The sequence below is a fragment of the Ichthyophthirius multifiliis genome (assembly GCF_000220395.1).
Source record: "Ichthyophthirius multifiliis unplaced genomic scaffold scaff_1120509250847, whole genome shotgun sequence".
Classification (NCBI taxonomy): domain Eukaryota; phylum Ciliophora; class Oligohymenophorea; order Hymenostomatida; genus Ichthyophthirius; species Ichthyophthirius multifiliis.
Genome location: NW_004086442.1, coordinates 1 through 22864, shown reverse-complemented (window position 1 = coordinate 22864; position 22864 = coordinate 1). Strand labels below are relative to the sequence as shown.

The 22864-nt window shown below is 16.8% G+C and overlaps 6 protein-coding genes across 6 annotated transcripts, besides 25 other annotated features; 1 reads left to right on the top strand and 5 right to left on the bottom strand. All coding sequences in view use genetic code 6, as the record gives it.

Annotated features, from left to right (window-relative positions):
* Nucleotides 1-15: 15 nt before the first annotated feature.
* IMG5_100950 (hypothetical protein) lies at nt 16-440 on the bottom strand (the record flags this gene model as incomplete). The annotated part of the gene is made up of 2 exons (XM_004035280.1): nt 16-295; nt 337-440. 2 exons carry the CDS (start codon nt 438-440, stop codon nt 16-18), a joined length of 384 nt encoding a protein of 127 aa, XP_004035328.1.
* Nucleotides 441-2257: 1817 nt separating this feature from the next.
* On the bottom strand, nt 2258-3341 carry IMG5_100940 (WD repeat protein; the record flags this gene model as incomplete). Its single annotated transcript, XM_004035279.1, has 2 exons — nt 2258-2273; nt 2431-3341. 2 exons carry the CDS (start codon nt 3339-3341, stop codon nt 2258-2260), a joined length of 927 nt encoding a protein of 308 aa, XP_004035327.1.
* Nucleotides 2309-2359: a microsatellite.
* A 941-nt stretch (nt 3342-4282) lies between the features above and the next one.
* IMG5_100930 (hypothetical protein) lies at nt 4283-4944 on the bottom strand (the record flags this gene model as incomplete). The annotated part of the gene is made up of 2 exons (XM_004035278.1): nt 4283-4433; nt 4786-4944. The coding sequence occupies 2 exons, from the start codon at nt 4942-4944 to the stop codon at nt 4425-4427; spliced, it is 168 nt and encodes a 55-aa protein (XP_004035326.1). The 3' UTR covers nt 4283-4424.
* Nucleotides 4944-4987: a microsatellite.
* Nucleotides 4988-5736: 749 nt separating this feature from the next.
* Nucleotides 5737-5776: a microsatellite.
* A 513-nt stretch (nt 5777-6289) lies between these two features.
* Nucleotides 6290-6322: a microsatellite.
* A 203-nt stretch (nt 6323-6525) lies between these two features.
* Nucleotides 6526-6602: a microsatellite.
* Nucleotides 6526-6636: a microsatellite.
* A 218-nt stretch (nt 6637-6854) lies between these two features.
* Nucleotides 6855-6897: a microsatellite.
* A 4548-nt stretch (nt 6898-11445) lies between these two features.
* Nucleotides 11446-11485: a microsatellite.
* An 818-nt stretch (nt 11486-12303) lies between these two features.
* Nucleotides 12304-12351: a microsatellite.
* Nucleotides 12352-12531: 180 nt separating this feature from the next.
* Nucleotides 12532-14584, bottom strand: IMG5_100920 (hypothetical protein). Its single transcript, XM_004035277.1, has 2 exons — nt 14555-14584; nt 12532-14470 (listed from the first exon to the last, which is right to left on the bottom strand). The coding sequence occupies exon 2, from the start codon at nt 13288-13290 to the stop codon at nt 12862-12864; it is 429 nt and encodes a 142-aa protein (XP_004035325.1). The 5' UTR covers nt 13291-14470; nt 14555-14584; the 3' UTR covers nt 12532-12861.
* Nucleotides 12642-12678: a microsatellite.
* Nucleotides 14585-14871: 287 nt separating the features above from the next.
* IMG5_100910 (hypothetical protein) lies at nt 14872-16259 on the bottom strand (the record flags this gene model as incomplete). Its single annotated transcript, XM_004035276.1, has 4 exons — nt 14872-15000; nt 15051-15281; nt 15362-15710; nt 15772-16259. The coding sequence occupies 4 exons, from the start codon at nt 16257-16259 to the stop codon at nt 14872-14874; spliced, it is 1197 nt and encodes a 398-aa protein (XP_004035324.1).
* Nucleotides 15303-15328: a microsatellite.
* Nucleotides 15334-15360: a microsatellite.
* Nucleotides 15721-15761: a microsatellite.
* Nucleotides 15917-15955: a microsatellite.
* A 418-nt stretch (nt 16260-16677) lies between the features above and the next one.
* Nucleotides 16678-16752: a microsatellite.
* Nucleotides 16700-16748: a microsatellite.
* Nucleotides 16753-17073: 321 nt separating the features above from the next.
* Nucleotides 17074-17130: a microsatellite.
* Nucleotides 17131-18984: 1854 nt separating this feature from the next.
* Nucleotides 18985-19044: a microsatellite.
* A 746-nt stretch (nt 19045-19790) lies between these two features.
* IMG5_100900 (hypothetical protein) lies at nt 19791-21593 on the top strand (the record flags this gene model as incomplete). The annotated part of the gene is made up of 5 exons (XM_004035275.1): nt 19791-20562; nt 20624-21028; nt 21074-21245; nt 21294-21364; nt 21412-21593. 5 exons carry the CDS (start codon nt 19791-19793, stop codon nt 21591-21593), a joined length of 1602 nt encoding a protein of 533 aa, XP_004035323.1.
* A 53-nt stretch (nt 21594-21646) lies between these two features.
* Nucleotides 21647-21695: a microsatellite.
* A 208-nt stretch (nt 21696-21903) lies between these two features.
* Nucleotides 21904-21958: a microsatellite.
* Nucleotides 21959-22109: 151 nt separating this feature from the next.
* Nucleotides 22110-22148: a microsatellite.
* Nucleotides 22122-22254: a microsatellite.
* Nucleotides 22170-22324: a microsatellite.
* Nucleotides 22171-22233: a microsatellite.
* Nucleotides 22247-22342: a microsatellite.
* Nucleotides 22343-22864: the final 522 nt, after the last annotated feature.

Below are 22864 nucleotides of genomic sequence, written 5' to 3'. Positions count from 1 at the left end.
TGAATTAATGGACAATCAGTTATTTAATGTGTAAATTATTCGCAACTCAAACATTTTTAGTCTATTTAATTTTAATACATTAAAAGATTATCTTTCAGTTTACAAAAGTTTTCCTTTTAATATATTTATATTTTTGTTAAAATAAATAAATTACATAATCTTATTAAAAATTATGAATGATTTCCATAACATCTTTATTTTCTAAATAAACTAAATTACAAGAGGAAAGTGAGCGAGCAGATATTTATCTTTCTTAATTTGTTAAAAACTCAATATGTCCAAAAAAACTATCACTCTAAAAAAACATATTAATAAAAAATATATAAAAATATATACTCCAATTTTTATTAATTAAAAATATTTTTCTAAATTTTGGCTTGATTATTTTGTTACATAAAGCTCCACTTCACCTTTAATAACAAAATAAATTCTACTATCATTATCTCTTTCTTTATATATATTCTCTCCTGGTCCAATAATAACTTCTTTCATTCTCAAGCTTAACTCATCAATAAATTTAGAAGTAAAATTGAACCTAAAAATTTTCTTCGAATGCAAAATCTTTCCATAAAATTCTTTATAAACCTCTTCCCTAGCCGTTTTAGAAACAGACTCTAAAATAAGTCTAGATTTTTAATTACCTTCTTATTCTTATTAATATGTATATTCTAAAGACTTATATACTTTAATCTGTACATTTCTGCTAATTTTTCTATTTATCATATAGATTGAAATCTCGTATTTTTTTTATTTATAAGCCATATCCCTGATTGCGATTTCTCTAATTATAGAACCAATCGTATTTATTGCATATCCAAAAACTCCACAACTAATTAAAGTCATCACTATGACAAAAATCTTCTCGATATTTGTTGTTGGACATATATCTCCATATCCAACAGTATTCATTGTAATAAAAGCATAATATACTGAATTTAGATACCTTACTTGCCATTCTTCTTCTACTAATTATTTGGCGTGTAACCAGGTGTTTTCTTAATTTAATTAAATCTCGATTTGTCCTATAAAATGAAATAAACAACCGAAATAATGAGCTACTGAAAATATTAAAAAACTTAATTTTAATAATTCAAATATAGTCTAGAATCTCTAACTGATTTAAAAATGATCATCTAAAAATTATATTAAATCATTCATTTATTATATGTGAAAAAATTGTAAAAAATCCAAAAATACGTTATCTAGTGATTAATTTTAATATTATACTGCCTGTAGCTATCAAATCTGTCCAAAACTTTAATTTGATATAGTTTTTGACTATTTTAGTTCTATCTAGTACTATTTGGCCTTCTTCGTAATATCCAGTGTTAAAAGTTAATAAAATTTCAATAGAAAAGGCTGCTATTGGTAAAAGTCTTAAAAAATAATAGAAAAAGCCATCTTATAGACTTATACCAAAGCCAAATTTTAGAGGAATGAAAAATAATTAAATTAATAAAATAAATAATATTATAATATGCCATACAACAACAACAACCGAAGATGGAGAAAAAATTTAAATTTTATCCAAATATTTAGAAAAAGTTCTTTCTTTTATTTATTAGAAATCTTATTTTACATAATATGATTAGTCATTTATTAATCTAAAATGATTTAAATTTAATAAATTAAAGTTTTTTAGAGTTATCGTAAGTTTTATTTTACGTGCAAATTTTGTTATGTAAAATAGAACATTTAAAAAATTTACGGACTTTATATCATCTTTGAAATTAATATAATTGTGGTTTTCATATTTTTTAGAATTTTGTAAAGTTTATTAAATATTTGTTTATTCTAATAATTTCTTTTTTTTTTTTTTTTTTATAAAAATATAAGTTTGTATATTTATCATTTATAACTTTTTTATACTTTTTATTTAAATTTAGGTATTTTATATCCTTCTTTTAAATATTTACTGTCATTAGATCTCGGTCTTATTTCTCCAAAAGATTCTTTTCTTTTTTTTTATTTAAAAAAAAAAAAAACATTATTTTTTTTTTTATAAAAAAAGTATCAATTAATTTTTTACTAAAAAATATGTATTGATGATGGATTACTTTTGTTTTCTAAAGGAAAATCAATTTTTTAATTAACTTTTTTAAAGTCATTTATATAGAAATCATCTATTTCAAACATTTTATTTCTTTTTGATTAATTTTTTTGAATAAAACTTGAATTATTAATTGAGTTATCATTCAGTTAAATATGCGAAAAATCTTACTTTGTGTCTTCATAATTATCAAATAGAGATTTATTATCAAAGCTAATATTCTCTAAATTATTATTATTTTTTTATTTAAAGGACATAAAAAATATACAAAATAATAAAAATAATAAAAATAATAAAAAATATTAAAAACTGTAAATATAATAAATATAAATTAAAAAATTCAATTAAATTCTTCTTTATCATAAATTTAAAGATTTTACACAAAAATGCACTAATCCCAACTACCTGTTAAAATTAAATTTCTTCTTTCAATAAAAGCCAAACAACTAACAATATTAGCATGAACTTTAATTTTGTTTCTCATATTTCCTTTCATATCCCACACAACACAAATTTTATCACTTCCTCCACTAACCAAATACCCTTTACAATAATGCAAGCAATTAATACCTTCGAAATGCCCCTCTATAAACTACTTAACTTAAATTCCTTTTAAATAATTCCAAACAATTATTTTCTTGTCTGACCCTCCACTTGCTACTATTTCATCTTTAACATAACATACACAGAGAACATCTCCGAAATGACCATTTAAAACCGATGCGACACTAAAATCTTCCAAATCAATCACTTTTAATGTACTATCAGCACTCCCACTAATTAAAAACCCTTTCTTATCATAACAAAGACACCTAACCATCCCATTATGGGCAATCATTGACCATTTTAATTCTTCCATATTCCAAAATTTAATTTTATTATCGCCTCCTCCACTAACTAGAAGTCCCTAATTTTCACAAAAACATAGGCATTTTATTATATCAGTGTGCCCATGAAAAATCTTTATACATTTCAATATATCATAGTTCCATATCCTTATTGTTTTATCTGCACTTGCCGAAGCTAAAAAGCAATCTTTTATTTTAACCAAAGCCCATATATCTTTTAAATGTCCATGCATATTACCTATTTGGTTCCCTGTGTCAATTTCCCACATTCTTATTATTTAATCTCCACCTGCAGAGGCGAATTTGGAGCTTTCTAGTATACATAGAGAGGTAACTATATCTTAATGTCCTTAAAAAATTTTCAGTATGTCTTAATTGTGTTGTTTTTAGTATTCTTAGACTTTAAAATTAGCTTGTATTTTATCTTTAGGGAATTTTATCATTTTTCCTTCTTATAAATTTTCGATTAAGTCGAGAGTTTTTATTTGATTAAGGGGCTTTTTTAGTTCTTCTTAATTATATTTTTTTAAGTTTTTTTTTTATTATTCTTCTTCTTTTTCTATTATATTTTTCATTCTAAGGTTTTTTAGTAAATCTAATTATAAATTGTTTAAAAAAGGCTAATTTTTTACAAAAACATCTCTTTGGGCTGCATTTTATTTTAGTTCATACAGTTATTTTTACATTTCGGGAATAACTAAATTCATGAAACTTTCCTAAAAAATAAGAATTTCATTAATTTCTTTTGATTGGATTTTGTGAACTTTTAAATAGGGTGAAATAGACTATATATAATTTTAAATATCAAATAATTATTTGCCTATTTCTTTGTCTAATTTGGTAAAAAAATTATTCAAATATTCGTTACATTCCTCTTTTAATTTATCGATTTCATTATTAAATATTTACTTTGTAGTCTTTATTAAATTCTCGACTTCGTTTTTTCGTATTTCTTTTAAACTTACTAATTAATTTTATATCTAATAAATTTATGTCCTTATCTACATTATTTCCGTTTAAATCATTTTTGGAATTAAACTCGTTTCACTATCTAATTATTGTAAAGGTACTATTTTTGATAAATGACTGTGGGTATGATTCAAAATGCAGTCTTAACAAAGAGTTCGATCTTAACAATTTGGGATTAAGCATATCATTGTACAAGTTTTATTATGAAAAGAACATTTAATATAGACATTAAAACATGGTACATTATTTTATTTTTGTAATTATAATTAATATTATTACATAATAATAAAAAATATTAATAATATTTATTTGTAAAAATTTTAATTTTACAAATTTGTAATTATTAAAATATAAAACTAAATGATATAAAATATTATTAATAATAAATGTTAATAATTAAAATATTTTTTAAATTAAAATGAATTATTAATATATTATGTTTAAATATAAATATTTTTAAAAAACAATAATATTTACTTTATATGCATATAAAAATATATTTATAAATATTCTATTTATATTTTTTTTGATAAATTTTTGCTAAAAAAAAAGCAATCTCATCTGTACTATTTAAAAAATATAAAAATTATAAATAAAATATAAAATATGACTTATATAAATAAATATATATTTATATTTATCTATATATATATATAATTATAATCTTTATTGTTTCAGTATCGCGAATCCTACAAACTATAAATTATCTGTAGGGATTATAAATACAGAATTCATTTAATTTATCCATTATTGAAAAACAAATTTATATGATTAAAATAAAATTCATTAAAATAAAAAATGGATGTATAAATAATTTAATATTTATTTTTATATAGATTTCATATTTAAAAAAATATAATATAATTGTATGAATTTATTTTTTAATTTAAAATAATAAATCATTATAATTTAATGTACCTTAACAAATCCAATATGAGCTGCTTATTCTCTGAAGCATCTTCTGCATACATACATTTCATATTTTCTTATTAAACCTTAGTGTGCATGGCAAACTCTACATTCTCTAGAATCTTTACCATAATTTCTAGGGTGGACTCTCCATAATTTGTTAGGCATTTTTATTATTATTATTTTTTTTAATTATTTTTTTCTTTTATTAAAAATTATATCTAATTAATTTAAACCTTTATAATAGAGAAAATATATTTATCTTATAATATTATAAAAAGTAAAAGTATATTTATTTAAATATAGGAAAACTACTTTTTTATTAAATATTTTTAATTCAATTTTTATATTTTAATTAATAAAAACTTATCAATATATCTTAAATGACTATAAAAAGTAAGACATATGATTTAAATAATGAATATAATAAATGCAAATAAAAGTAATTTTATTTTATATAATCTGTTTTAATTTATTTAAATATAGTTTTTTAATATTATTTAAAATAATTATTTTTCGTATTTTTTTATTTAATATATTAAAAATATAGAAAATATAAATATACAAGAATACAAAAATATTTATTTATATGATTAAGAATTTTTTTTTGAATAATAATCAATATTATAAGTTAATTATAAAAAGAATTTTATTTTATTTTCAGAATTTTAATTTTATTTAATTTATTCTAATAATTATTTATATCTTATAAAAATAAATCTATTCATGAATAATTTAATCAAGATATTAATAATTAAAATTCACTATTGTAAAAAAAATATAATGAATAATAAAAGAATCTTAAAATATAAATAAATGCAATGTCTTTATTTTATTAATAATAAAAAATTAAATTTCTAGTTACAAAATATTAAAAATTTCTATATAATATACAATGAATAATTTGATAATTTTTTTTTTTTTATATATAATTTATTACTTTTTAAATTAAAAACAGTATATAATATATATATATTATTTATAATAAATAAATTTATTTTTTATCTTAAAAAAATTAATAAAAAATATAAAAACCTTAATGATAATTTATAAATAAATTCATATAAAAACTCGGGATATTATTATTGCATCAATACTTTTATAATTGTTTATACACTTGCTTTCTCATTGGGAATAATACAACTGTAATCGTAGTTATAATTTTTTAATTTTTAAAATATATTGGTTACACTCATTAAGAAGAATATTAAATATTTTTGCACATTCTATAAAAAACTATATATTTTAATATTTGAAAAGTATTACAATTGTTCCGATTTTAGTATCGTCAATTTATATAAGTATAAAACTAGATATTGATATTAATGATTTAACAGATTATTAAAACTGTTGTTCTCAATTTATTTTAATAATTTTTACAATATATGGATATCTATTAAGCATTTATACAGTTTTTATTATAATATTTTATATTAAAAAAAATAAAATACTAATGAATAAGATGATTCTAATATTATAGTTTTAAATTCAAGACAATGAATAGAAAAATAAAATAAAAAAAGTTTTTTATAAAAACAAATTTTTTTTTATATATTTTATATAAAATATATATTAATAGGATGTATTTTAGATAAAAATGTTTACAAAAAAATAGTTTAATAAAATTTGTAAAAATTATTTATAATTTTAATAATAAAAAATGTTGAAAATATATATTTATTTATATAATAAAAAAAAATTATTTTGGAATATTTGATTCTTAGTTCTACATTAACTTTGATTATTATTAATATAAATATAAATATAAATATAAATATAAATATAAATATAAATATATAAATATTATAATATATATATAATATATATTTTTTTATAAATATAAATTTTTATATAAAATAATAATTTGTGAATAATAAATCATACTTTTTATTTCTTTTCAATTTTAATCATATATTGATTTATATTAATTTGCCTATTTTTCATAAAGAGAAATTTTTTAATCTTTAACTTTTCTTTCTAATGATAATCTGTTTTAAATTTCTTTTTATCTTGATTAATTTGTACTTTTAGGAGTATGTTTAAACTAACTTACTCTTTAAAAATATTTAAATTTTTAAATATATATATATATATATATATATATATATATATATAAATATACTAATTTTATTTTTCATTATATTTATATTAAGATTCTAATAATTAATCCCTTTTTAAATTTTCTTATTTAATCCTTTATTCGATTTCTTTTATTTATTATATTTTATTTATTAATGATAATAAAAATTAAATTACACTCATCAATTTTATTAATCTTATCTTCAATAGATTAATTTTAAATTTAATTTTTAAAAGCATTTTAAGTCTAGTTTTAAGTAATTTAATATAATTTTTCATTTGAATAGCTTTCTAATAATTACAGATTATTTTTAATTGATTAATCATTATTTTTTTTATTTTCAGTATTTGCTTCAAGCTAAAATGTATTACTTCTAAGTGTTCTTTTTACCTAAGCATTATTCTATTTTGTTTTTTAAGGGGAAAGCTTTTCTTAATTTTATGTTTCTTTTAAAATATTCTTTTAAGGACATCCTAATATATAATCTATTTAAGTTTAAATATTGGCTATTTATAATTATATTTCTTTATTTTTAGTGTTCGATTATTATATCATTTAATATATTTAAGATTAACTTAAATTTAGTTCTTCTAATAATTATTATTCTTATGTATTGTTTTTTTTTTTTATAGAGAGGTCACATGGTATCATTTTATCGTTAAGAATTTTTAATTTTTGTTCTAGAATTTTTAAACTTTTATCATTAAGCATATTAAATTATTACTCTTTCTTTTTATAAAATTAAATCATTTAATTATTTTTTAAATTATTTTATATAATTTACTTGTTATATAGAATATATTTATTCTATTTAATTAATAATTTTATTTATTTATTCTTCTTAAATTTTAATTTTTGTTTCAAAATACATTTTTTAATCTTCAATCATTAATATATAGTTATATTCTTACTTTAATTTTTATTTTTATTATAATTATAATTATATTATTTTATTTACATTTTTTTAATAGTTTTTGAATTAGCTTTATTTTAATTCATTTTCTAGTTTATGTATTTTTTATTCCAACTATATATTAAAATAATAATAAAACAAAACAAAAAAAGAGATTCTTTTTTTGGGTAAACTAAAAATTTACTTTGAAAAATAATTATTCTTAAAATGAGATTTTTTTCATTAAAATACATGTTTTATCATTCGAATTATCAAATTAATTTTATTTATTCATTTTTCTTTTTTTATATATATAAAAAAAACAAAAATATATTTAAAACAATTTATTTTTATCAAAACAAATATTTAGATTTTTTTAATAAATAAATTTTATTAATTTTTACTTCAAAAAAAATATTTATAAAATAAAATAAAATAAAATTGTTAAAATATTAAATATATAAAAATATTATCATTTTCGTGTCATTCCATTCCTTATAAGTTCTCTATCTGCCTTATAACATCCAAATAAAGCACATAAAACAATAGAACAAGATACTCCCATTCTTTTTTTGTAATTTTTATAATCATATTCTTTAATAATTCTCATTAATTCCTCATCTTCCATAAATTTAATTTCATGATTTTTCTCTTCTATTTTTTTGGACAATTATTCATATTCTTTAATAAACTCTTCCCTACTTTCATACTTATTTTTATTTAAAAAATAAAAAAAAGAAAATTAATAAATTATAAGTAAAAAAAATTTACTTTATTAATAATACTACTATTTTCATATAACATAATTTTATTATTTAATTATTTATTTTATGTTTAATTAACTGTAAACTAATTATTAAATATTTTTTTAAAAAAATAAAATAATAATAATAATATTAATATTTTGTTATATACATTATTATCATCAATATACTCTTTTTAATTCAATTATTTTTATTACAATTATAAAATTCTAGCAATTCTAATAACTTCTTTTATTTTTTTTTGAGTCTTTATTTTTTTCATTAATTTAAAATTGATTAAAAAAATAAAAAAACTTCGTTATAAATAATATCATTAGAAGTTAATTTTGAAGTATTAAGCTAATTTAGAGTCCTTTAAATAATATCTTACTATGTTTCATCTATACCTTTTATAAGATCTTCAATATTATCTATTTTTTCGATTTTTTTTCTAATTGAGTCTTCATATTTTATTTATTTAACATCAATTTTACTCAAATTTACAGATTGTAAATTATTTTTATTATTAACTATACAAAAAAATAAATAAAAAAAAATCGAATAATAATATTTACTTTAACTATTATAAAAAGAATTATTTTAACTAACATTATCTTGATTCATTTATTAATTTCCATTTGAATTATCATTAATAATCTACTCTTCAATTTATAACCCTTCCACATTTTTCATATGTTCATTAATCATCATATTAGCCTTATAAATATCCAACGAAATATTCAATAAAGAAGTAATTTCTTCAAGTTCCTATTCCTTTTACGATCTCACAAGTAAATATTCTTTCGCCTTTTAATCTAGAAAATCCGGTAAATAAGAATCATATACTTTTTCCCCACAATTCCACAAACTCCTAATAACCCAGGATAGTCCTTCACTTCTTGAATCCCTTCCGTTTTTTAAAATTTACATAAGGAAAATTTTCTTTCCTTTTAAATATTATTTATATATTCTTTTTAAAACATTTATATCACTTTCAATAGTTTATATATTCTTATCATTATTTTTTATTTTATTATTATATTATACTACATTCTATTTCAATTTTTATATCTCACTATCCAAATCGTTTATTTTTTGTACATTAACCATCAAATTATCAATTAAATTTTATCTTTAAGACTAATTACTACTCAATAAACTATTATTCAAATGTTTTTCTGTAGCTTGGCTTTTCTTTAAAATTTGAGTTGCTTAAATATTCTCTATATCTATTTTTTGAGATTTTGATGCTTTATTTTAGTTTTCAATTAGTTCTTCTTATAATTATTTAATTAAGCTTTTTATTTGTCTTATTTTCTTTGTTAATGTATGATTTTCAAGTCTTAAAATTCTCGTAGTATTGCTCTTATTACTAATAAGAGTGTCATATTCTCTTATTTTTTATATTAATTAAGTTTCTATTATACTAGCTTATTTTTCGAAAAATCGAGAACGGTCAATTACGCTTTGTACGATTTCCTCATCTTCAATTTAAAATAAATCTTCTATTAATAGTTTCATTTATTCTTATGTAAAATCTTCTCTCATTATATCATCCCCATTAAATTTAGCTTTTTATTCTGTTAAATCTGGAACTTTATTTTTAAATATTATAATTTTTCTTTATTATTATTATTAATTTACTTTATCTCATATAGTTTTTTAATTATTTGAGTAAAACTCTATCATCTTCATTAACATTTAATTATTATTAGTCATTATTATGACATTTGTCTTTTTCTTTTTCATTAATTAATTTTAATTGGGATTTGAAAACATTATAAAAAGAACTGATATTTTAAAATTATTTTCCTATTTTTTAATTACTTTCAGAAGATATTGATGTTATCATTTTCATTTAATTATTTTCGAAGCTCTCTTTAGTGTCTTTTTGCTCAGTATTTTAAATTATGTCTGATGTTTATTATTTCAATAAAATTACTATATTGCTACCACGAGTTTATTTTAATTAATTTTCCTTTTTTTTTGTTTTTGTTTAATAAATAAATTATTTTCATTAAAATCATTTTTTTTTATTTATAAAAAAAAAATTACTTCTTTAGATTCTTATTATTTTAATATACTACCTTTAGTAGTTAAACAATTTTTTTTAAGTACAATTTTATGTATTTTTTTTTATTAAAAGCTGATTCTGTAGATATTTCCTAAGTTTCTTTCATTTTAAGTTCCATTTTTTAATTTTTAAGCCAATTATCTAGACCTTCAACTGTCCTAATATCATTTTATTTTTATTCACGATCATTTAATGTATAGAATTTTTAATATTATTATTCATTCATTGAATCTTCTAATTTTTTGTAACTAATTTTATTAATTTTATATACATTTTATTTATCTTTTTTTTAAAAAAATACATTTCTCCCAAAAAAAGAGTATTTTTTTTATCTTTTATTTTTAAAGTCTTTCTTATTGTTTTTTCAAATTCATTTAATTATTATTCTTTATATAATTTACATTCTCCTACTAAAGCTTTATCACTTATTTAATGATAAGTCCTATAATTTGTATTATTTTTTTTTTTTGCCCGACTTTTATCATACATTGGTATTTAATAAAACTTCAAATCGTTTTATTCATCCTTTAAAAGTTTCGATTCAATATTTTATTATGCTATTTTTCTGATTTCTATATTATCTTTTTCATATTTGAATAGATTTGGAATATTTTATATATCGTTTTTATTATAATATGTAAATTATTAAATATATTTTTCACTAAATGCGCCTTTTAATATCTTAGGTAAACCTAACGGATCTTAATTTGGTACAAAAAGATTAGAATAAAATGAATCTTTGGTTGATTTCATTTTTATTTTTTTTACGTTATCAATTTTAAATTTTATTTGAATAAAAACTAATTATTTATTCTTTTAGAATAATAAAAAGACTTAGTTTATTTTTATTAATATATAAATAAAAATATGAATATTTTTTTTATAATAATATATAATAAAAATAGTATTATAAAAATATAGTTAAATAAAAAGAAAGAGTATAAAAAACAAAAATTATAATAAATAAATAAACCTATTATATATTTATTTTTTTATAAGAAAAAAAAAAAAAGGAATCAATTATTAGCCAAATAACTCATCCTTTAAATTTAATAAATATTGCTAGAATTATCATCTCTATATGACTATTAAGTAATATTTATTTTATTTAACAATAAGCTTTCTTAAATAAATTTCTGTTCAATTTCAAATAATTTATTTTAGTTAAATGATGGTAAAGTATATTTTTACTTTAGCTTTTATAAAGTTAAATTTTTATTATTATTTTTAAAAAAACTTTAAGCCGTATAAAATGTATTTATGCTTTTCTCATCTAATTTTTCTTAATAATCTATATGTTTATTAAATGAATTTGAAATGTTTAAATTTGAACATTCTGTATTATTATTATTATAATAATTATTTATTCCGGAAATTTAGATTGATTCATACATTTTTTCTAATTATAAAAAAGCTTCTTAATTGAATTTCATATCTGTTTATTAGTAAAATTGTTCCATTTATTTTAAGGAATTATCTTTCATTTATATATAAATTTCAAATTACTAAAAAAACTTAATTTCTTAATTGATTTTTTCTTATGTTTATTCTAATGAATTTTACATATTTTTAAGAGTATTTTTTCTTTTTATTTTTTTTAACAAAAAATAAAATAAAATAATAAAATACTTAATTTCAGAAGCTAAATCACTTCTATTATTTTCAATAATAAAAATTTTTTGATCATTTTCTAAATTAGTTTAAAGTTAAATAATATCTTCTTTTTTAAATTTTATAGTATTTTTTTCTTCATTTATTTTATTTCTTTTTTCAATTAGTTTATTTTCCCAAAATCTTCTTATTTTTTTCTCTTCTTCTTATTAATCATATTCTATTTAAATTCCTTTATTTTTTCTGTTTTTTTTTCTATCGTTTTCACTTTCTATAGTGTTTTCTCGCTTTTCTTTGATTTCTTTTATACTTTCAATCATTTATTTTTCGTTTTCATTTTTTTCTAATAGTTTCTTTTTCAAGTTTTCTATTTCAATATTTAATAAAATATATTTTTCTTTATTTTCTTATTTTTGAAGTTTAGTTTTTTATTTCAAAAGCATACTTTCCTTTAAAAATTGTATATTTTTTAATTTTTTTTCTTTAATTTTTTCTTTTAATTCATCTTTTTATCTCTCAAGTTTATCCACAATTTTAGTTTTATCTTTTTTTATATTTTCTAATTCTAATATTTTTTCTTTCAAATTATCTCCCGAAACCCAAGAACCAACTTTATAATTTTCATAAGCATTTAATTTTTAATCCAAACTATTTTTTTCTTATAAAAGTTTCTCACTTTAATTTTTCAAATAAGAAAGAAGTCCCATTTCTTTTCCAAATTCTTCATTTAAACTTTAAATCTTAGAATCTAGTTATTATTTTTGGAAAATAAGCTCAAAATCAATATCATCTTTAGATGAGATTTAACTTTTTAATTCGACTTTAAGTTTTTAAATTTTTTCTTAACTTTTTTAAGACAAAGAATTTTTCTCGTTTTTAAATTTAGTTTCAATTTCTGCTCTAAAAACATTAATAAGGACATTTTTTTAATCTAAAAAGGCTCTTTTTGAATTTTCAATTTCCGTTTTTTTCTAAATAAGTATAAAATTTAAACTATTTTAAAAATTCTGTATTTTTTTTTAATGTTCTTATTCTAAAGAATATTCATTTTTGAATTTTTTATTATTTTCCTCAAATTCATTAATAATTTTCTATCTTTTTTTAAAAAATTCATCTTCCGTTTTTTAAATTAAAATAGCTTTTTTTTATTAATTTTTTTCTTTCATATTTTAAACTTCATTTTGAATTTCTCTTTATTTCTTTAAAAACTCATTTTAATTTTTATCACTTAAAAAATTATCCTCTTTTTCTTTTTTTTAATTAATCTTTTCATAAATATCTTCCAAACTTTTTTAAAAAAAATCTATCTTTTCATTTTTAAAAGTATTAAATTTCTAAGCTACATTATCTTTCGCTTCTTTAAACTTTTCATTAATTTTTCTTTATTAAATTTCATTTTATTGCCTTTTTTTATCTATATTTCTCTACTTTTAATCAATTTAATTCTGATAGCTTTTTTAAAATTATTTCATTATATTTTCTATTTATTCTTTTTAAATATTTTCTTCTTTTTTTTTATCTTAGGCATGATTTTCTTCGATTTTCATTTTTTCTTATTTTAGTTTATCTTCAAATTCTTTTTCAAGTTCTTTTTTTTTCTCTTTTTTTTAATTTTGGAGTTCTTTTTATTAATTTTATTCGGCTTTTTTAACTTCCTATTTTAACTCTTTTAATTCTTTTTCAAGAGCTTTTTACAGTTCATTTTTTTCTTTTTTTATTTGATTTTCAATATCAGTATTTTTTTATTTTAATTCTTTTTAATATTTAAGTTCAACATCTTCATACTCTTATTGAATTTCCATATCAACTTTTATTTATTCTTAATCTTTTAATTTTATAAAAATATTAATAAAACAAAATAAAAAATTACTTTAACTTTAATTTAAATCATTTCCAACAAATGCATTACCATAAGATTAATTTAAAGAAGTATCTAAAACATTCGAATCACCAACAAAACCTTCATCCATGTCTTGCATTTATTATTTTTATTTAATTACTAATTCAGCTTACTTTTTTTTATTTTATTTAAATATATATTAAATTTTATTATACTTTAGCTTAATTTTTATATTTTGTTTCTTCAAATTTCTATTTATAATATTCATCACAAGGATGATTTATTGTTATTTCTCCAGTTTCAAAATTACAGTAATATATTTCTCCATCTCTTTTATTCTTACAAGGTTTCCATTATGATGGCAAAGGAGCTTTCAAACCTTCTTTTGCTATATAAAAGTATTTCTTATCATTTATTATATCCATTCCTAGAAATTTGGCATATTCAACTACCTCTATTTTTTTATTTATTTATTTTATTTTTTAAAATAAAAAATAATAATAATATTTTTTTAACATTTTTTAAAAGTAACAAAAACCTTAATTTGTCGGTTCATAATTTTCATCCATTTCTTCTTCAAATTATATCAAATCATTCGGATCTATTTCTTATACTTATTAGTTTGCAAGACTATATTTATTATAAGCTTATTGTTATGTGTTGGGTTGTTAAAAAGAAACTTTTTAATTCCACATTAGTATTTTTTTTATTTATATATTAACTAAATGATAAAATATATACAATAAATATTAATTTAAATATATATTTTTATCAATATTAATTATTTTTTATTTATTTAAAAAAAAAATAAAAAAATAGAAAATATGTTGATATTAAATATTTATATATAATTTTTCAATATTATAACCATTTATTTTCTAATAATTAATTTATACATATTCTTTCATATTAATTTTTTTTTAATATAGATTCTAAAAACTCTATAAGATTTTATGAAAAATGTTTTGGGTAAAGAACCATATCCTAAAAAAAAATATTTAAAAAAAGTAAAAGAAAAAACAATAAAAAATTACCTTCTAAATAGCTTAACAAGTATTACTTTCAGTATTTCTAGCAAAAGGAGTAAAACCAGCATTTAATTCAAAACAAATAATTCCTAAAGCCCAAATATCAATTTCTTTGTCATAAATTTGATTCTAAATTATTTCAGGAGCCAAATATTCTAAAGTTCCACAGAAAGACCTTTTTTTAAAAATTTTTGATGAATAATTAGCACAACCAAAATCACAAATTTTAATCACTCCCTTTATATATATTATTTTACCTTATTTATTTATTTATTTATTTATTTTTTTTAAAAAAAAAAAAAAAAAAAAAAAAAAACATTTTAAATTAATATATTCTCTAATTTTAAATCTCTATGAAAAATATTTTAATTGTGTAAAAATTATATAGCCAGAGCAATTTATTTAACCATTTTTTTGGAAATTCTTTCATCAAATTTCAAATTTTTTTTCAAAAAATAAGCCAAATTTCCATCATTTGCATATTCTAAAAGTATAAAATGATTTTATTCATCTTAGAAATAATCAATAAACTAAATAATATTCTTATTTTTACAATAATTTTTATTAATTAAAACTTCTCTTTAAAACTAATCTTACATCTCATTCTATTTAATAATTTATTTATTTATTACTTTTAGTGCATATATATTTTAATCAACTTTATTTCTTATATTTATTTTAAAAAATTCATATTTTTTTTTATAAAATTCAATTTTTAATATATTACCTCACCATATAAACACCTCCAAATACTCCTTTTCCTATATATTTAATAAATTCTAATTAACTAATACTAAAATTTTAATGATTTTATTTTTGTTTTAGTGTATATTATTAGTCTAAATATTCATAATTTAAATTAATAAAATTATTTTATTATTAATTTTATTTATTATTAATTTATTATTATTTATACTATTACTATATTTTTTCGTGAGTATTTTATTTTAATTTTTCATAAAATGCAGTCTAATAATCATTTAATTTTTAATTTTTTTAATTTTATTGCTTATTTATTTAAAAATTCTGAACATATTCGAAAATGGCCTTTTTTTATTTTTAGTCTTTAAATATTTAATTTTTCAAAATCTCTTTTTTATCATTTAATTCTTTAAAGTTTTTTAATTGAAATGTATTTGCTAAGCTTTATTTATTTTCCAATTAATTTTCTTTAATTTTATCATATATATAATTATTATTAATAAAATTAATCATTTATGATTATTCTTATGTATTTCTTTAAAATTATATATTATTTTATACTAATTAAATTTTAGAAAAGAGATTTTGTTTTTTACACTTATTACTTAAAATTTTTTCTATACTTTTTTAGTAGTTTTTATTAACCTTTTGAGATATTTAATTCATTTACATAAAAGAATATTTGCTACTTCTACTTCCTTCAGTTAATGAGTGGTAATTAATAAATTAATTATGATTTTCAATGTTAAATTAAAATAACTTATTTTATTGAATGGTTTAATCAGAATGTTTAAATGAAGGAATAGATTACGATCTTTAGGATTTATTATAATTTTAACATTAAGAATGTTAATTTAAGGTTATTTTTTTCATTTTTCGCTTAAGATATAATTTAATAAAATGAATAGAAATTTGTTATAGTTTTAATTTTAATATATAATAAAAATAAATTAATATATAAATATATAAATATATAAATATATAAATATTTATATATATATAAATAATATTTTCTGTTTAATATATTTTATATATTTTTTTTATTTTTAATAATTAACATTTTTATTTTATTATTATTTAAATAGGCAAATCTTTTGATTATAATATTTTATTTGAATTTTTTATTTTTTTAAATAAAGTTACATATCTTAAAATAAATAATAATATTTTTTTTTTATAAATATTATTTTAAAATAATAATATATAAACTATCAACTTTTATATTATTTAAAATATCAAAGTCAAAATATTTACATTAATAATATAATTTTTTAAAATACAATTATATTTTTAATATTTGAAAGTATTATATTATTAATTATTATAGTATTATTTTTATATCAAATAATTTTATTTTTTTATATTAAGTTAATTTTATATATTTATAATATTTTTATTTTAGCTTTTAGATATTATAATGCTGTCTCTATATATTTTTTTTATCAAAAAGAATTAAAATTTTATATTAATAAAAATACTAAAAATTATATTCTACTAGTTTTTATGTTTTTATATTTATTTTTTTAAACCTCGATAAACAATAAATGTTTTTCTCCATTATTTTTCTTGTTTTTTATTTAGATTAATTAATTGAGATTATTTTTTAAAAAAATACAAAAAAAAAGTAGGTAATATGTCTTTATATACATATATATTATATAAAAATAAAATAAAAACATATGTAAAAGTAATAAAAATGGATTTAAAATAATATAAAAATAAATTAATTTATAATATTAAAAAAAATATCAATCAACTTAAATGTTAATTTTCTTTTGGATTTCAGGTTCTTCAAAATTTTGCTTTTTAATAAACATTTTTTCAAGATTTACCATAACTTTAATACTAGAAGAATCATTGATTAATTTTTAAGTTTAATTCTAAAAATATTTTTATATATTATTACCTTAATCCACAATTTTATTTACTTATTAATTAAAAATAGATATATTTTCATTAGATTTTTATTCTTTATTTGCTGATAATTAATTATGTATTAAATAATCTTTACTTTTAGGTTTTCTTCCTCTTTTTTTATACGTCTTTTATTTTTATTTTTCTTCTTCTTAATTCTTTTAATCTTTTGGCTTTTTTCCTCTTTTCCTTCCTGCTAGCTTTTTTTCTTCTTCGATATTATAATCTTCGTCATCATCGTCTGTATTTTCTTAATAAACTTAATTATCAAAATTATGGATTTTTTATTTCTATTATTAGATCTTTATTTATTTATTTGTTGAACCAAGTTTTCTTCCTCTCTTTTTAATTACTTTTTCTTATTCTATAAGATTTTATTATATAGGAATTTCGGTAATATTATTATTTATTATTTCAGTCATTATTTTTTATTATTTTTTTTGTTTCTTTTTTAAATATATATATATATATATTATTATATTTTTTTTTAAAAAAAAAAATTAAATAAAATCAAATTTTATTGTTTTATATTCCTTAAAAATTATAGATTTAAAAAAATATAAATTTATATTTTTATCTTGATATTTTTTTTATTTAAAAAAATTATTTTTTAATCAATTCATTATTAAAAAAATAAAATAATAATTAATATATATATAATTTTTTTTTATTTTCTCATTTTTCTTTGTTTTATTAAATTTATTCATCCTTTATATATGTATTTTTATATTTTTTTTTCAGAATTAAAATGATCAAAAAGTAGATTTACATTTTAATACTTCATAAAAATAAAGTGATGAATAGAAATTTAAAATTAAAAAAAAAAAAAAAGAAAACATAAAAAAGTCTTTTATTTTCTTCAAAGTTCTTATTCAGCTTATCTTTTTTGTTCAACTGCATTTCTAAGTTTTTCTAAAAATTATAATGCATTTTTATCATTTAAAGGACCATCTCCTCCCTTTTTATTATGAACACTAATTCCACCTTTTCCATTTACAAAAATATCTAGGCAACCTCCACAATTATCCGAAGATTCACCAATCACATTAGCATTAGGATAAACCTTCTTGATAATTTCTTAGGTATACCTAAACTAGCTATTTCCTGATCATGAACCGCAATAATGAACATAAACATCAAACGTAAGATTTTTATCTGTTTAGAACTAATTAACTTCAGCAGGTAATGTAATTACTTTGTGTATTAAAATAATATAAATTAAGAAAAATATAAATTTCATTTTTTTTTTTTTTACAAATATATTTATATTTTATAAAAAGTTATAAATAAATAAATAAAAATCTTATATCCAAAAAAAAAAAAAAATCTAAAAATATTATCTTTAATATTAATTAAAAACATATTTTTTATATAATAATCAAAACAGCAAAATCTATATCATATTTTTTAATAAAAATAATTTATATTTAAATAAAAATAGTTTCTCATCATTCATTAAAATAGCTATAAGTTTAAATTCAATTTATAAATGCTCATAAGTATTTTTAATATATTGACATTAAGTTTTTTAAATTATTTATAATTTATTATTAATTCTGCTCTAGTTTTGATTGTAAAATAAAATAAAATATCTATAATTGAATTTAAAAAAATAAAAAATCAAACCATTTTTAAATGATAAAAAATAAACTAATCATATTTATAAAAACTTAAACATATATTCATTTATGATATTTTAAATACTCAATTATGAAATCATTTTTTATTTAAAATGAATTATTTTTAGAAATTATTAATATTTTTTTTTATATATAATCTATTTATTAGTATATTTTAATTTTTCTAGATATTTATTATTCAATTTTTTTTATCTCCTCTTATTTTTAAATATTAATTTAAAAATATAAAAATTATATATTTAAGTTATTTATATTTTTTTTTTTTAAAAAAAAAAAAACTCAATTAACAAATAAAAATATGAAACCCTATTTTTTTTTTCAATTGAATTATAAAGAAATAATTACAGAAAATATAAAAAACAAATAAATAATTAACATATATATTCACAATTAATTTTTATATTAAATAAAATTAAAAATAAAATAAATAATCAGTTTCAAATTAATAAATCAATATATTAATTTAAAGAAAAAAATTAAATAAAAAAATATGGCTTCCAGTTTTCCTAAAATACCAGGATATATACCCACATATCCCATAGATGTAAGAATCAATACACCCAATAAAAAAAAAAACATGAAAAAAAAAAAAAAGGAAAAATCATTCAAAAGAAAAAGTGCAGCAAAATAAGAATATAATCGTGATATTTTACCTAAAAATCTTCCTCCATAAAACTATCCATTACCCCGAAATATACCTTAACAAGTACCTGATTAAAAAGGTATGTTTCATCCCGATTATATGTCAACAACTCATGATGTATATCGTCCAAAGAACGTTCCAGAAGATATAGTGGATTTATATTAACCTTCATATGTAAAGATGGACCGTTAAACATTAAGATTTAACGCATTTTTTAAGGAAATATGTGTAGAAACAAATTTAGAATAATATCGAATCCGAAAAGTAATTGTATTTTATTATTTAGATGATGATTCTATATAAGTAAATGAACCAAAATAAATGAATTCAGGAATTCCTTAAGGCGCATTTTTAAAAAGACAAAAAATTTTAAAATCAGATGGAAGTGGTTTACATCTAAATTTATATGATTTACGAATTGGATAAGATATTGAATTTTTCGGAAAAAATTTCCATTTTTACGATTGCGATCAATATACAAGAGAATTCTATGAAAATCTAGGAATTCCTTAAGGACCATCTTAAGATTACGAATCTGATAATTGGGAAAAAAAAACCCTTACACAATATGTACCTATTAAAGATTAAATGATGAAAGATTTCATGGAACATAAATTAGGTTTTTTTTTTAAATAAAAATAAATAAAAAATTAAATTTATTTAAAAATTATAAAAAAAAGGTGGTGGACGTGTACCTCCGGCAAAATAATTCCTTGAAAATGATCGAAAAGTGTTAAAATATTATGTCTTTTCAGACATTCCTTATATAATGCATTATTTTTTGGCTGATGATACTATAGAAATTAGAGAAATCAATTATTAAAATAGTGGAAGAGATCCATTCCCTTTAATGCTTAGAAGATAAAAATTACCGAAAAAGTTTGCCTTGAATTAACCAGGATAAACATATGCGGAAGATTATACAAAACCTATTGATATTGTATATGGACAGATTGTAGATGTTTTCGGAAGAAAATTCTAAATCAATGGCTGTGATCCATATACTTAATTATATTATAAAGAAAAATTAAATATTGATTTTCCACTTGGTCATGGCTATGAATAACATTATAAAGATATGCCATGTATTTTTTATTTTATTTTTATTTATTTTTAATTTTCTATTTTAGAGAGAGAAATTCCTCCTTATAATGGATTTGGTGATGAAGAAGACTCTTTAGGATATGTTTATAGATTAATACCTAAGCCTCCTAAAAAAGATTTCTTTAAATGGGTTGATAACTAAATTAATTTAAGGTTTGTTGGTAAATTCAATACTACAAAACCAGAAGATATTGATAGGTATTTTAAAAAAATAAATAAAAATATATATATAATTTTATTTTAAAGACGCTTTATTATTACTTTTTATCTTAATGATGAATCTTTACAAATTTATGAACCTTCAGTAAGAAATTCAGGTTTTAATAAATTATATTATTTATATATTATAATATTTATTTTTAAGGCATTCCTGTTGGAAAATTCTTGGAAAGAAAGAAATATAAAAACGTTTAAAACAATAATGAATTCTTCTTACCAACAGATTTAATAGTAGGAAAAGATATTATTATAAATGGATTCTCTTTTCGTATATTAGAATGCGACGATTTTACGAAAAAATGGTACTAATAACATATTAAAGAATGAATAAAAATAGAAAAATATATAAAAAATAATAATTACAATTTTTTTTTTGAATTTATATATTAATATTATATATATATAATTAATATAACTATTAATTTTATAATTCTTTATTTATAAATAATCTTTTTTTAAAAAAACTTCATAAAATCTTTCCACTTTTATTTAAATTATAAATTTTAATTATTTAAGTTAATAACCTATTATAATCTAAAAATTAATTATTTAAAATATTAATGTTAAATTTATTATTGTTATTTATTATTACAAATGCTTAATTTTGTAATATATAAAAAAAAATTTAAATAAAGATAATTTTATAATTGAAAAATATATTTTAAAATTATAATAATTATAAATATAGTTTTTATTAATGTAAAAAACTAATAACTTCTTTGAATAAAGATATTATGCAAAATAGTTATAGAAAAAAATTATTATATTAAAAAAAAAATATAAATAATGAAAAATTACATTTAGAAAAGTTATTTAATTAATGTATATAAATGATGAATAAATAAATAAAAAATTAATAAAATAAAATATATATTAAAATAAGATAAAATACAAAATATGATGTATAAAAATAAAAATAAAAAATAATTAAAAAAAAAATAAAAATAAAAAAAAATTAATAAAAATATTTGTAAATAAAAAAATAAAATGATAAATATTAATATTAAATTTAATAAATATAAATATAAAAATAAATAAAAATATAAATATATATATAATTAAAAATATATAATATATTAATATTTTTTATTATTAAAATAATTATAAAAATTTATAAATATATATATTCTAATTTTTATTACTAAAATCAATAATTTTTTCGATTTCTTATTTTTTTTTCATAATTAAAAAAAATTATAAATAATTTTTTTTTTTTTTTTTATTTATTTTTAAGTCTTATAACTATAATTTGAATTTTAGGTAATAATTAATATTTAATATTTATGCATATTTTATTTAATATGAAAATATTTATATGTTTAATTTTATTATTTATTTTTTCTTTTGCTATATAACCTAATGATAAATTTTATTCTTAATTTTTTAAAGAGAAATCAATTTGAAAATTATGAGTTAGTAAAAGATAAATAATAGAAGGAAATTAAATATATAAATTATATATTACTTAATTTGTAGATTTAAGTTATTTTATTTTTTTTATAAAATTAATTAAGAAATAGAGGAACAATATGCATTTTTTTATTGTTTATTTGTGTTTTTAAAAATTATTTTGAAATTTTTAATTTGAATATTTATAA